This window comes from Gymnoscopelus microlampas (genome assembly GCF_963454915.1).
Source record: "Gymnoscopelus microlampas genome assembly, chromosome: 15".
In the NCBI taxonomy this organism is placed as follows: domain Eukaryota; kingdom Metazoa; phylum Chordata; class Actinopteri; order Myctophiformes; family Myctophidae; genus Gymnoscopelus; species Gymnoscopelus microlampas.
Window position 1 is genome coordinate 18,343,244 of NC_139952.1, and position 14,919 is coordinate 18,358,162.

Here is a 14,919-nt window from a genome sequence, read left to right on the forward strand (position 1 = left end):
TTCTGACGTCTTAAACCATAAGTTTATCAGGGAAAACTAAAATGATCTAATGTAATCTAAAAGTAAGCCTATACGTTTTGGTATATCCCATCAGATCTAGCCACAGCAGCTTGAATGGTGTAGGAGAGGCTCAGTCCGCTAAATATTTCAAAGAGATGACACAATGCTTGAGAGCGTTTAGTCCAATTTAATGTGCTGATTGGTTTCTACCACCAACGGATAAATATTCACATATCAGTGCAAATTTGAAGCAAAATATTGCATCTTTTTAATGTATGTAAACCCAATATAAGCCTGCAGAACATATCAGATGAGGGCAGAAATCAGGTTACCTGTGGAATAAGTGTGAAAATGAGACCTGTCACAATGTTGAGATTGGTTTGTTGGAAGAGGCAACCAAAACTATTGTAGCCTTTCCCCCCTCTTGATCTACTAAAGAAACTCACAATCCTTTACAGCTGTGTGCCATTAGTAAAGTGTTATTGAATTTAAGTGAAATAGAAACATCAGCAGAAGTACAGAAAATATAACTGGTCGAGCTGACAGTAAATGCCTAAAACTTGTTGGCAATTTTCTTTTTTACATAATTCTCCATTTCTTTTATAGTTATATAAAATTGCCTCAACAAACTAAGTAGACATCTTCATAAACAGCGAAGTGCTTCAGGTACACATATCCCTACGTAGAAATTATATATATATACATATATAAAATAAAATAATTTTAGTCATTGATTTGTTTCATATCAAATTGCTGAAAATCACATATGGTGACAGAAGAGTATCTCAACCAGTGGGTCTTGATAGTTTGAGACAAAGAATATCTTCAGTGCAAAATCAGTGAGGAACCACCTCATAGGGCAATGTATTCTTGCATCCACGTTTTCACAACCTTTATTTTTAGAAAATCCTCTTGAGTCTGCAACATGACTGGTTGACAAACAAGGGTGATATTTTCATTCTTATAACCTGCAGAATATGTGAAGTCTGTCCTGAGGTATTCACACAAACCATTATATATCCAATGTAATAAAAAATAAGCGGTTAACAAGTTTAGAGCCTTGTGCAAAGTTACATTTCAGTAAAGCAATCTGTGATTGGTGAAAACTGCAGCAGGTGGCTATGCAGTTACAGAGTGGTGTTTGTATATTTTTTATAAATCAGTATATATAGTAATGTATTAAAATGTAACACAAAAAAACACTCAAATTGTTCATGTCATGAGAAAACACGATGGACAATTATTACTGCATTCTTCAGTGACGAAGGCAGGAAAATAACTTTTCTTTCTCCACCATCCTCAGTTTTACCAGAATGAATTTTCAAATGATGTTTGGTTACCAGCCAAAATTGTTGCCATAGTAAACTAACTTACCAGTCAAATACAAATGGTTACCTGGTCAAGTGGTTGATTGTAGTAGTAAAATGACTAAACCAATACATTCAAATGATAGCTGGTTAATTATTGTACCTGTCAAAGTGGCTGGTGGAGTACAATAATACTTGGCTGGCAGTCATTTCCAGCCCTGGCTGTCACTGAACAGTTCCCTGCCTTTATTAAACTTATGCTAGTCCAATTTTTGTTTGTTCCCAATGCCACCAGTCAAGGCCATAAAACAAAAAACCCTGTTCAGCTTAATGCTAATGCGGAAACAGAATACACAGTTGCTTATTGTTCAGAGGAAAGCAGAGTGTGTTTGGAGGAGAAAAAGATAATACTTCTGAACCCACCCAACACCGGCCCACCCACCATCGCAGTGTGTGTGTCTCTCTGTCTCTTCCTGTCTGTCTTATCCCTCTTTTGGTTCGGGGGACTTCTGTTGCGGCTGCTGTGATGGTTGTTGTGGTGGTGGTGGTGGTTGGGGTGGTGTTTGCTGATCCTTGGTGGGGGCGTAGTACAGCTCCAGTGGTTTCCTGACCTTCCAGTATTTCTCATTGACCAGCTCCAGTGTCAGAGAACCATTCAACGTCTGGAAACGAGAGGCAAAGGGAGGAATCAATATTCAGCACACTGCATTGTACTGTATTGTACTATTCACAGCCATTACTCTGTGGAATACAATTTATTTCATATCACTCATAAAAAGCACTTTGACTCACAGTATACAGCATTTCATGTTGGAAAGGTACATAAATCAATTGTATCATTCTATTCGTATTGTGTCGTACTCACAGAGAACTGTCCTGTCGTCATGATGTAAATTGTGTACTGTTTCTCACTGACAGTCTTCAGACTGGACCCCTCTGCTCCTCCATCTCGTCCGCCACCTTCTGCTCCTCTCGCCTCCCCTCCATTTTTTCTTCCCTCTGCACCTCTCTCCACCCCTGCATCTGTCTCCCCATCTGTCTGTCTCTCCTCTAGAGCAATGCGGAGGGCCAGGTATTTGGACAGGTGGTCCACGGTGGCGTTGGCTGTGGTCTTTACATATCTGAGAACACATGTTGACACACACACACACACACACACACACACACACACACACACTTATTTGGAGCCACGACAACAGAGCAAATTTAGCATTCAAGACACCGGTTAGCCACGTAAGACATTATATACCTAGCTAGTTGACAAGAGTCCCTCAAGTCTCTATACTAACAGAGCTCTATAATAGCTGCGCTAGAATGTTCCCTCTATATTGAATGTGTTTGCTGAAAATAGCCAATGTACAAGCTCAAAACGCATTGCGTTGCGAGAATGTAGATCGGCTATTTTGGCCGAATGTACGCCCCAGAATCAGGGCACTAGGGCTCAAGTGGCTAGGATTGCTCTGAATTCAATCAAACGTATCAATACAAGCTTTGTGAGGGGGATACATTCACTATAGCCACAGAAATGTTTTTTTCCCCCATCCAGCGTTACCCGCTCTGACTGTACAATGAAGTATGAACACAATGTAAGCTGTAATCTGCTATGCCAAGATGGTCAGTAAGGGAGTTTCACATGCATTCAGTCAGAGACATGCAGAGGGATAATGTAATATTTACTATGCGTTTATGTGCTCAGATCATGCCATGTCAGGGAAAATTCCTGCCTATGGGAGAGAGAGAGCGAGAGGATGAAGGATGGAGGGAGGGAGAGAAATGGGGGGAGGGGTAAAGAGAACGGCTGGGAACAAAAGAGAAAGAAAGAGGAAGACGCAGAGAAGGAAGGACTGAACCAGATTTAGAAACAGAGATGGAAGTAGCATCTCTCTAGCTGGAAGGAACAAAGAGAAAGAAAGAGGGAGACGCAGAGAAGGAAGGACTGAACCAGATTTAGAAAGAGAGATGGAAGTACGGTTGGAGGTGGGAGTGGGGTGAGGGATAACGACTAATTCATGAAAGAGAGAGAGTTAAGGACAGACAAAACCTGTTCCTCTCAGCGTCACCTGGTCTGACTGTATTCCCGCCCGCTGTCAACCAGCTGGGGGTGTGGCCTGAACACCATCTCTATCTCCGATGACGGCCCCTCTTTGAGACGTCGCGGTGGCGGGGCGGGGCTGCCAGCCTCAGAGCCCTCCTCTGAGACGCGTCGGCGCTTGCGGCTCGGACCCGGACCGGGACCCACATCCGAGGGGGTGTGGCTCCGCGAGTGACGCGGGGGGGCCGAGTCATGGGACAGATGGGAGCGGGCGTCGCCGTTGTCCTCCCCCCCACTGAAGGTGGCGTTGTCGCTTTCATGAGCGGCCCTCCGAGCACGCTGGACCCTGGGGTGAAAGATAATAGAGGGTAGAATACACACGGATCTGTTGGGGGGAATAATATTTTTAGGAGCTGCCACCACCAGTGAAAGCCAATAATTTTGACAATAATGTCCAAGAGGATTAAATCCCTAAAAAGCGTTTTCTCCTGTGTCTCTTTCCCCCAGAATAGGGATTCTAGTGCCTAGTGGATAGATCCCATTGTGTTCTTTATAAAAAATAAAGGTGGTGGCAGTTGGGAAAAGAACACTACATGATTGTGAACATGCCTTTACTTTAGCTCCAGAGCCTTCTCTGTCATTCCTCTCCTACACAGTCTGTCTAAAAATACTAATGGGGAGGTGGACTGCCCCTAAAAATAAAAAATAAAAATCCCCACCCCTTCTTCCTCTGTCTCTCAGACCTGTGGCGAGCCTGTCGGCGCAGGCCCTCCTCGATGCTGGTGCTGAGCGCCTCCTTGTTGTGCAGCTGGTTGAGGCGCTCCAGCACGCGGTCCTGGTGGGCCTCGTACTCGTCGCGGCTCGGGTAGATCTTGGAGATGAGCGCGTCGAAGTTGGAGTCTCGCCGCAGCGAGCGTCTCGATACCAGCTTCTTCCTGCACGTTGGACACTCCTTGTTCCTGGAGGGGAGGGGGAGGGACAGAGGGAAAGGGAGAAGAAGAGGAAGGGGGGAAGGGAGTGTGAACGCAGGCTGTCACACGTGGGTGTGTGTGAATGCAGCGCAGGGACTGTGTGTGTGCATCTGAAAAACTGACCCATTTATTTTTGTGCTTTTATGCCTATATTGGCAGGACAGTAGGCTGACAGGAAATGGGGAGAGAGAGATGGGGAGTGACGTGCAGCAAAGGCCATCGGGATCGGGACTCGAACCCACGACACGCTGTCAGGCTACACTGAGCCTAGGTGCCTGGACCGCTACGCCAGCGGGCCAGGCCAAGCGAACCCATTTTTACTCTGTCAGAGTCTCTGGGCAGCAGCGGCTCAGGAGGTAGAGCGGCCGCTTGGGAAACGGACGTTTCCCGGTTCGGTCCCTGGCTCCCCGTGTTTGTATTGAAGTGTCCTTGAGAAAGACACTTCACCCCCAATTGCTCTTGCTCCCGATGAGCAGGTTGGTCTCTTGTATGGTTTCCTCCGCCATCGGTGTGTGAATGACATGCATGTTATTGTAAAGCGCTTGGATAAAAGACACTATATAAATCTACCATTTACCCTTTAAAATTAACACTGACGATTTTACTCTGTGCGTGTCTGTGTGTGTGTGTGTGTGTGTGTCTACACACCCTGATCTCAGCGCGGTGACGATACAGTCAGAGCAGAAACGGTGTAGACACTCCTTGGTCGTCATGGTGTTTTTCAGCATGTCCAGACAAATGGGACACATCAACTCACTGTGCAGGGCCCTGGGAGACACCGCTACTTCTGTCCCGTCCATGATGGCCTCCTGAACACACACACACACACACACACACACACACACACACACACACACACACACACACACACACACACACACACACACACACACACACACACACACACACACACACACACACACACACACACACACACACAGCGTTGTGAGCTTGTAGATCAGCTATTTTTGGCTAATGTTCCCTCAAGTTCAAGTGCACCTGCAGGTCCACATCACACATGCTTACCTGTGGACTCCTATGTAGCTCATACAGGCTGAGCTCCCAGCTCTTATTTGGGCTCTGGATGTTGACAGGCATTGCCATGGTTACTGCCCCCACAATACCCTTACTGGACGGAGAGAGAGAGAGAGAGAACACAAAGTGGCTATTCATCATCATGTAATAATATCCACGCCAGAACAAAAACATGGCTAAATTGAGTGGAGAGCAAGCAAAAGTGTGCGTGAGAGTGAAAGTGAGAGTTAGAGAGAGAGAGGGAGAGAGAGAGAGAGAGAGAGAGAGAGAGAGAGAGAGAGAGAGAGAGAGAGAGAGAGAGAATGGGAGAGAATTGGAGAATGGGCGTTCTAATTATGGCTATTTGGGAAGTAATTAATTAACAGCCATGCTAGCGGGAGAGCGAATGAAAATAGAACTAGACAGGATCTGTGTGTGTCACAGAAAGAGGCCGAAAGAGATCAGCAGAACGGAGACACTTTGTTTTGAAACTACGAAGTTGCTTCACTTGACAGATCATATCCCACTCGTCCTTCTTACCGAGGCCGCTGCGCTGACACATAAACGACAGATGTACCGAGACCATGCTGAACATCAGTGGTGGAAAAAGTACTCACATTTTTTACTTAAGTAAAAGTATCAATACTGCAATAGGCTACTCTATTATAAGTGAAAGTCCGGAATAAAAAAAATGACTTGAGTAAAAGTACAGAAGTATTGGCATCAAAATGGACTTAAAGTGTCAAAAGTAAAAGTACTCATTATGCAGAAACATATCGAAAAATAGCAGATCTACAAGCTCACAATGCATAGACATGCGATGCGACGCATTGTGAGCTTGATCGGCTATTTTCAAATGGCCGAAATGTAGCCTATATAGGGCTGAAGTGGTTAATGTATATATTTTGTAATAATAATAATACAAATCTAAAAAATAACTATTAGTAACTTAAGTTTTGAAATAATTATAGTGGAGTAAAAAGTGCAATATTTGTCTCTGAAATGTAGTGGAGTAGAAGTAAAAGTACTGAAAAACGGAAATACTCCAGTAAAGAAAACAAAAGCCTCAAAACTGTACTTAAGTACAGTACTTGAGTAAATGTACCTCGTTACTTTACACAACTGCTGAACAGCTCCGGCGGGTCTGTCCGGAGTAAGTAGCCTATATACGCTACGACGACAAAAGGGACAAAATCCAGTCACTCACCTCGAAATGTGACGGGGCAGGACAGTGGCCCGCGGACCGGACAGCTGCTCTGCGGAGAATCCAACGACGATCCAACTGTTTTGAGACCGAATGACCCCAAAATCCCGAGGAAACGGATCCCTGCAACAGCTACATGCACGGACTGACACGATTCGACCCGACGCGGCGGTGTAATAGCGCTGCGCGCATCGTTGCCCCCAGCAGCAGTCAGGAAATTATTCGACATGACAAATCAAGAACGCAACATTTTTTGCAAACTGTAGCCATCTTCTCGCCCGGAACAACTCCCTCGATCGTCGGCTCACAAAATACTACGCGACAGCGGCTACTAGCGCTTTGTTTGAGTAGATAACGTTATTTATTTATTTATTTACAGGACCGAATGGAAACAAGCCATAGTGCTTTCTTGGTTCAACATCCTTTTGTATGAAAAACTGTACCATTTGTGCTTATTTTGTTAATAACGTTTTCAATCAAATTGGCAGTTAAAACAAAATCACAACAATGTAATTATTTAGGAAAACGCTAACTGTGGATTTATACACAAAAATGTTTCCATTGTGGTTCCACTTTCAGACATAGAACATGCAACAAACTGCGCAAACAACGATGAAACATACATGTAATCCTTATATATAAAGTTTGGAGCAATTATACATAGGACACTAAGATCTAACTATGACCAGTTAGTGTTCAGATCTAATAGTAGATCTATCTATATGACCTGAGCTTTAATTTGAAGTCATTCTTAAATCTTGCAAGAGAATATAGGGATTTCAGAGCTGTGGTTTCCAGTAGCATTGTTTTGTAGGTTTGCAAAAAAGTCTTGATCTAAATGAAATTTTATCGTTAGAAATGATGTCTGAAAATGTCAGTAAAAAAGGAGTCATTTGTTTTTGTAATATAGTAAAATATATAATAAAAATCAGGGTGTTTGTACCTACATTGGCCACTTGGTGTCACTTTGGGTCAACTCTATCTAATAGAGGTCACTGTTAAATAGAGTGTGAACACATTATAATGAACACACACATTTATAATGAAACAAAGATGAAGTAACCCAATGATGTATCATATTTATAATTAAGCAAAGATAATTAATCCACTACTCATCAACACATATCATATTTATAATGAAGTAGAAAAACAAAGCAGTCCTGCACATTGTCTTCACTTACAACACCTATTTTTATTCATGTATAAAAATCAGTTGTCCTGTGTACAGTGTAGCAGTAATATCTCAGAGCCTCTGCCTGATGAGAAAAGACTAATATCTCCCAGGAACAAGGGGGAATATCCCCTTTAGGCTAGTGGTTTAGATGTTTGTGTCTTCATAGAACTATATTACAGTACAATGTTTTGGTTAAACTATTTATTTTAATCCATTAAGACCTGAGGCCGATTCTACAAATGCGGCTGCCTTCTGATTAGTGTGGCAGTTTGGAAAAGTGTTTATCTTTGTCAGTTACATCAGTTGCTGTGCAGACAGGTGATTTCACTTTTTTTTTACGAGTAAACTATACTTCAACTGAGGACTCCAGAGGAAACGCAGTCTAATACCTTGTATTAATATGCAGAACAAGTTATTATCAAGGGAATATTTTTTAAAGGTCTGAAATTCTCAAATAATAAAGCAATCAGTAACAAATGCCAGACAACAAGCAAATAATAATAATAATTTTAATAACACGCATATATGTGGGCTACCTTACATCAAAGCACAAAGCGAGAACCATGACACCATCCAAAAATGAAATAAAGGTAAAAAAATAGAAAAAAGAGAGGCAAACATCTGAAGATGTTAATGTTTGAAATGAACTACATGTCCGAATTAGACACTCCTCCAAAGACATTCACATTATATCCACAATTACATAGCAGCCACAAGGTGGTGCCATGGTAACGGCTGCAGCTGTTGCTAGGCGGAACAGGTGCATCAACTGGTTATTATCATAGATATATATGATGTATATGTGTTATCATGCCTAAATAACAAGGGCAGCTGCCCAGTACCTCGCTCACACCACCTGCCCAATGCAAATGTAATGTGAATTACAGCTCATGACATTATGTAATTGCTTATTTTATTTTTTACATTTCCCACCTGACCTGTCAATGCAATGTGATAAGTAAAAACTAAACAAAAAAACAAACAAAAAAACAATTAACAATCATATTATGATGTTGCCAACACAGACAGACAGACAGACAGACAGACAGACAGACAGACAGACAGACAGACAGACAGACAGAAAGTGTAATCAGAAAATCTCTGGGGTTTACTCTCTAAAATAGTAGCCTACATGATGTAGCTATAGAATATGGAACGTTTTCCATATTCAAGATGTTTATTTATTGTGGTGTGTCAGAGGCGTAGCCACCGAAGAAAGCACGAGAGCACAGCAAAACGGTTGCCTTTTTTTTCTCTCTCTCTTTCATGTTCTTATCACGTTCAAGTTTAAAATAAATTGTAAAACAATTGAATGCAAGCCTGCACGGACCGTTTTATAGAGATTTTGTGGATTGTTCTTGGGACCCTGCACACAAAAATGTTGACTGGAGACTGAGGCAGGTTATTTGAGTGAGCAACAAATGACTAAATTGAGTGGAGCGCGAGCGTGTGTGTGTGTGTGTGTGTGTGTGTGTGTGTGTGTGTGTGTGTGTGTGTGTGTGTGTGTGTGTGTGTGAGTGAGAGAGTAAGAGAGTAAGAATTACTGTATAGGCTATTTGGGAGGTAATTCATTAACAGCCAGAGTGACAGAGTGCCAGAGTGACTTTAAATATGTTGTTCAGTTCTATCGGTTCCTTCATTCCATTTTGCATTATACTTTCACAGAGAGTACTAGACCAGTGGTTCGCAGATGATAGTGAGGTGACAATTTAAGGATTTCTTCATACATAAAAAGAAAGAAACCTATATAATAAAAACTGGTAAAACATTGGCCAAATTGTCAAATGATATAAGAAAAACAAACATTTTGAAAATAGCTGTTGTGAGGCGTTGTGAGCTTGTAGATCTGCTATTTTCACAACACTGAAAAGAAAGTGTAACAGTGTTCTGCCATTGCGGTGGGAATGGGTGAATGTGGAAGTACATGTACAGGGCCTGCCTCGAACCCATGTTAGGGAAAAGGGAGCATGTTATGATTTTGAGTACAATTAGGAGCTTACACTGATATAACAAATGGCTTTCTAGTTTAACCAATTAAACCCTATATACTTAATTGACGGGGTCCCCCAATGCTCTATACTTGATCTAGGGCTGCAGGATTTTAGGGATAACATTGTTAAATATTGTGATGATATGACTCGTGATAAGTAAGCAAATATTGAAGTATACAGTCTTTCTGCCTTAGGTTTGATGCATCACAATACATCATGTGCCATTTTATATCAACCCACCAGGCCGCCCCAAGCTGTTTTCAGCCACTGGAATTTTGATATAGGCCTACAGGGTTCCTACGCAAGTATCGAGACTATGGAAAAGCATGTAATTTAATTTGGGTAATTTCCAGGTCTGGATAAGTATAGAAAAAAGAAAAGCGATGATGGGAAAACATGTATGCTTCCACACTATTGCCCCTATTCTGTTTCTAAAATATAAAATTTAGAATTTCTTAAAATAAATTGATCTTACAAGCTGTATTTTTCCTGCCATTGCATAATTGCATATACATAGCATCACAAATAATCCAAAACTTGTTTGAACATTCATGCAGTCATGTAATTATCAGAAAAGTAAACAGGCTAGCTTTTCTGCATATCGATTCTGACAATTGAGTATCTATGACAGCCTTGGACACTAGCCCAAATAGTGTTTGGAGTTCCATGTATAAGGGACGTAGCCTACATATCCATAAATGTACAAATTCATGGAGATGTACAGGCCTTAAACACGGAACTTCAAATACTATTTGGGGAAGTGTCCAAGGCTGTCATAGATACACAAATGTCAACATTGATAAAAGAAATCTATGACAGTCTTGATCTAAGAGGAAACTATATATCTTATTATGGCTTCCTTATCCTTTCCTTTATTCGTTGTCATTTCAATAGACACTGTGAATAGACTGTGCTGCACAGCAGTGCTCTTTTCACAATTCATTTTCGGTTGTTATTTATAAAAGAGACCAAAAATATGGAGGGGAAAATAATATATATATTTTTTTATTCCCTAGGGGACAATAATGAGTATACTGTAGCACTTCACCAATTAGTTCGAGTCCTCTTTGGGCATGGATGTTTGCCAGTGGAAACTCGTCAAACTTTCAACCGCTTTCAATCTAGTGTCCCTATTTTGCGTATGTTATACTAGGCAAACATTTTCAAACATTTTCAAAGAATTTCTAATTCATAAAGCAGTGCTTAATTGTTTTGTATGAGCCTATTGCACCTAGCTACAATCTTGCAAGTATTTGGCAACATAATAGTAGGCTATATGTAACATTACATATTACCCCTAAAATTACCCCTCTCCTGAGATTCTTGAACCTGCACCAGGCCTTTGTGCAATTGGGAAAAAAGTGAGAGATACCTCAATTTCAAGTCGCCTCCTTCATCAGATAATGTGACTGTCTAATGGACAAATCTGTATAAACAATGTAAAAAATATATAAAAATGCACATTTCTAATTTTCAATTACTTCTGCCCAAATGTAGCCTGGTAAACCATCCCGGTCTGGTGTGAATTCACATTTTCATGTGTCTTCTGCGACCGGCATCGTTTACCAGACTAGCCCAAAGTAACAACCCATCCTGACAGATGAACTCCACCAATTGTGCATGCTGTGCATGCTTCTTTGGGAAGGGACTTTCTGGTCCCCTAGTGTCAAGCATGGCCTTTCCTTGAGCTTGCATCTCATTTTAATAATTAAGAGGCACAGGGCCATTTCACCAGCCAACATATCTCTGAGAGGCTGATACATTCTGGATAATTAATTTGGTCAGACTTAAATTGAACCAGGCATCCTGACCTCAATGCATAGTGGCAATAGGAGATGGCAGGAGGAGGAAGTTGCCATGATTCTCCCACATCTTACAGTACATACAGTAGTGCTAGCTCTGGTCCATAGCGTTAGGAGTTCTCCTAACGCTATGGACCAGAGCTAACATACTGTATAACTTACTTATACAAAAAGGCTAGGCTCCTGCATATCAAACCCAAAAGTTACCATCATTGTAAAATATGGTTTAAGTATAGTCTCCTAAACTGGGAAGATCATATTAAATTATTAACATACATGCACTTTCTGCACTTACATGATGCAGAAAACTCCCTCCCAACGACAGGTTAACAAGATAAATGACTCAGGGGGACATTTTTGTCCCAAGGAGGAAAAGCTCCTTTTGCCAATTAACTTTTTGGCAATAGACATTTTACTGTATAAGCTATAGTGCACCTATCGTTCCTTATAATCCTGCATCTTGGCTCAAATGTAGCCAGATTTGTTATAATGCCTAGCCTCTATGTACATACTTGCCTTGCCTGTCCTCATTGCCTGACCTGTCTGTTTACCATAACCCCTTTATCTTGATGGTTGTACCGTCCCATTGTCTAATTACTTGCCTAACTGTGTCTTAAAGGGCAAGACCACTTTGGTAGAGGTTTGGGTTGTGTAGTTACCTTACCATGATGTAACTCCAAAGGTGGGCAAGAAATAAAAAAGAATTGCTCCATTGATTAGAAATTGATAATTCAAAATATGCTCCTCATTGACTTACATTGTACGGTAAAACTGCTCTCAAAGTCACTCTTTTAGCACAAAAACGAATGCAAACAAAGTTGATTCAGACAATATAGAACATCACCAAACCCAGTACTTTTTTTTTTTTTAAATAAAAATGTCAACTTCCTGTTGATTTAGCCATTTTTAATAAGTAGAAAACCCGGACTGGATCGGCGGATCCGGATCCAGATCTTCAAATAGTAAAATCAACAGGAAGTTGACATTTTTATTAAAAATACAAACAGTACTGGGTTTGGTGATGCTCTATATTGTCTGAATCAGCTATGTTTGGGTTCATTTATGTGCTAAAAGAGTGACTTTGAGAGCTGTTTTACCGTACAATGTAAGTCAATGAGGAGCATATTTTGAATTATCAATTTCTAATCAATGGAGCAATTATTTTTTATTTCTTGTCCACCTTTAGAGTTACATCATGGCAAGGTAAATACACAACCCAAACCTCTACCAAAGTGGTCTTACCCTTTAACTGCTTATGCTTATCTCTGGCTATGTATTAACTGCCTGCCTTATTTGTGCCTTACTGTGCTAACCATTTGACTTACTCTCTAGTCTCATTTTCTATAGTTTGATTTTATTGGCTTTTAATTGCTTGCATGCTTGTGTTCTGGTTTTAATGGCTATTTTAACATCTGGTCCAAGGACAATGGTTGTAACTAACAGAGGTGACTGGCACAATAACAGTGATGTTCATTGGCCACTTAAGCCCTATTTTATACTTCGTCGTATGACAGTAGTGTCATGTGAAAATAGCCACTCTGCAAGCTCATAAGTGACACGTTGAGCTTATAGATCAGCTATTTTGACTACTGTTGCGATTTCTTTGAACATTTAATAAGAAAATGTAAATTATTCAAAATGTGAAATAAATTAAATAATAATAATAACATAGTGGCCTGTTTATGTTTGTTGAGATCCACTAAGATATGGAAATAATAATAATAATAAATATAGCTGCAAGCAGCGATAATACGGGGCCAGTGAATAGAGAGAGAGAGAGACATGGAAACGGAATAGATTGAAGAGAGAGAGAGTTTTGACAATTACTTTTGAATAAGCATTTCATGTTATCTTTAGCATGAAATACTCTCAAATTAGCATTTCATGTTATCTTTAACAATTGCACATGCATTATTTGATGCAGTTATGTTTTGTGCAATGCAATTGAAAAGTGGAATGACCCACCCACAGACAGACAGACAAAAAGCAAAGTGCAATAATAGCACAATAAGACATGGAAAGGGAATAGATTGAAATTGAGACAAAGCAAATGATTCCAACAGGCGAATATTCTTTTCAGCCCAACCCAGCTGAGGTGGTCATATATAGGACGCAGGGGGGCAATCCCAGGTGAAAAACCTCACCCATTGACATCTCAACCTATTGCCATTGACAGGAATCAAACTCTCAACCTTTGGATTCACAGGCTGAGACACTACCTATAGGGCTATAGCTTTGTCCAGGCTGAGGTCATCTGTTGAAGATAAAAGTGAACCAGTGAAAGCAGCCGATCTACAAGCTCAGAAACATGTTGCTATCTGAAAAGTTTTGAGATTGTAGATCGGTTATTTTCACAGTGAAGTTTGTCATACATTGCAAAAACATACTCTCTCCAAGAAGCATTTCATCATTACCTTTAACAGTTGCACATGTATTCAATGATACAGTCATGTCGTTTGCAATTCAACTTAAATTAAGTCTGCATCAAGTGAGGCTTGAACTGGCGACCCTGACATTGTGAGGCCTTCATTTAAGGGAGACGCCATTGGCCCAACTGATAAGTAACTGTGAAAAAGGAGATCAAACAGATGATACAGTTTCACGCAAATAGCTGAAAATTCCTGGGTTTAAGTGTTTTTCAAACTGCTCAAAATTGCGGACAATCTAAGGGCGGAGCTTACTGGTCAAAGCGATAGATGTGTTCCTCATGAGTCAAGGCACATGTGTAAGCAAGTTTCACGACTTTCGGCCAAACGAGGCATGACTTATGCCTGTTTAAAGTCTGCCTTTTCAAAAAATTGCTATAGCGCCCCCTTTTGGCCAATTGGAGTGAGATTGGTTTCAGTGATATTTGGAATGACCCTGTACATTTCTGCCAAGTTTCAAAGAAATGTGAGTCTGCATGTATGTTTTAGGCACAGATGAATAATTTTCATAAAACTGTAATAGTTAAAATCTATCTCCTCCTGGGATTTTTGAGCAATCTGCACGAAACATTTTACACATGAACTTTGGACCACTGCCTACAAAAATTTCCAACGGATTTTCCATAAGTGAAAAAATGCAGAAGTTAGGAGCCAATGACTGTTTTTCATATAATTCAAAATGGTGGGCGATCTAAAGGTCAGAGGTCAAAAGTCAGACCACGAAAGTTGTCGGGCATGAAGAGACGCATGTGTGTATCGAAGTTCCATGGTTGTAGGTCAAACAGGGCATGAGTTGTACCTGTTCAAAGTTGGCACTTTCAATTGAGTGCTATAGCGCCACCCTTTGACGAATGAGTGTGAGAATTATTTCTTGGTAGTTTTTCATGAGCATCTACCATATGGCCGAGTTTCGTAAAAAGCGTATGCACGGTTAAGCCAGAACTGGCAAAAACAAGTATTTTTCAAACTGCTCAAAATTGCGGAAAATCTAAGGGCGG

At 40.9% G+C, this 14,919-nt stretch overlaps 1 protein-coding gene across 2 annotated transcripts; it reads right to left on the bottom strand.

The window, feature by feature from the left end:
• Nucleotides 1-463: 463 nt before the first annotated feature.
• On the bottom strand, nt 464-6,831 carry LOC311062150 (E3 ubiquitin-protein ligase RING2-A-like). Of its 2 annotated transcripts, none has more exons than XM_084080984.1 (7): nt 6,532-6,831; nt 5,337-5,439; nt 4,959-5,119; nt 4,083-4,298; nt 3,368-3,685; nt 2,173-2,428; nt 464-1,969 (listed from the first exon to the last, which is right to left on the bottom strand). In XM_084080984.1, the coding sequence occupies exons 2-7, from the start codon at nt 5,412-5,414 to the stop codon at nt 1,790-1,792; spliced, it is 1,209 nt and encodes a 402-aa protein (XP_083937110.1). In that variant the 5' UTR covers nt 5,415-5,439; nt 6,532-6,831; the 3' UTR covers nt 464-1,789. The 2 variants fall into 2 exon arrangements, with proteins under 2 accessions (XP_083937110.1, XP_083937109.1); XM_084080983.1 differs by having other exon boundaries at nt 4,059-4,298.
• Nucleotides 6,832-14,919: the final 8,088 nt, after the last annotated feature.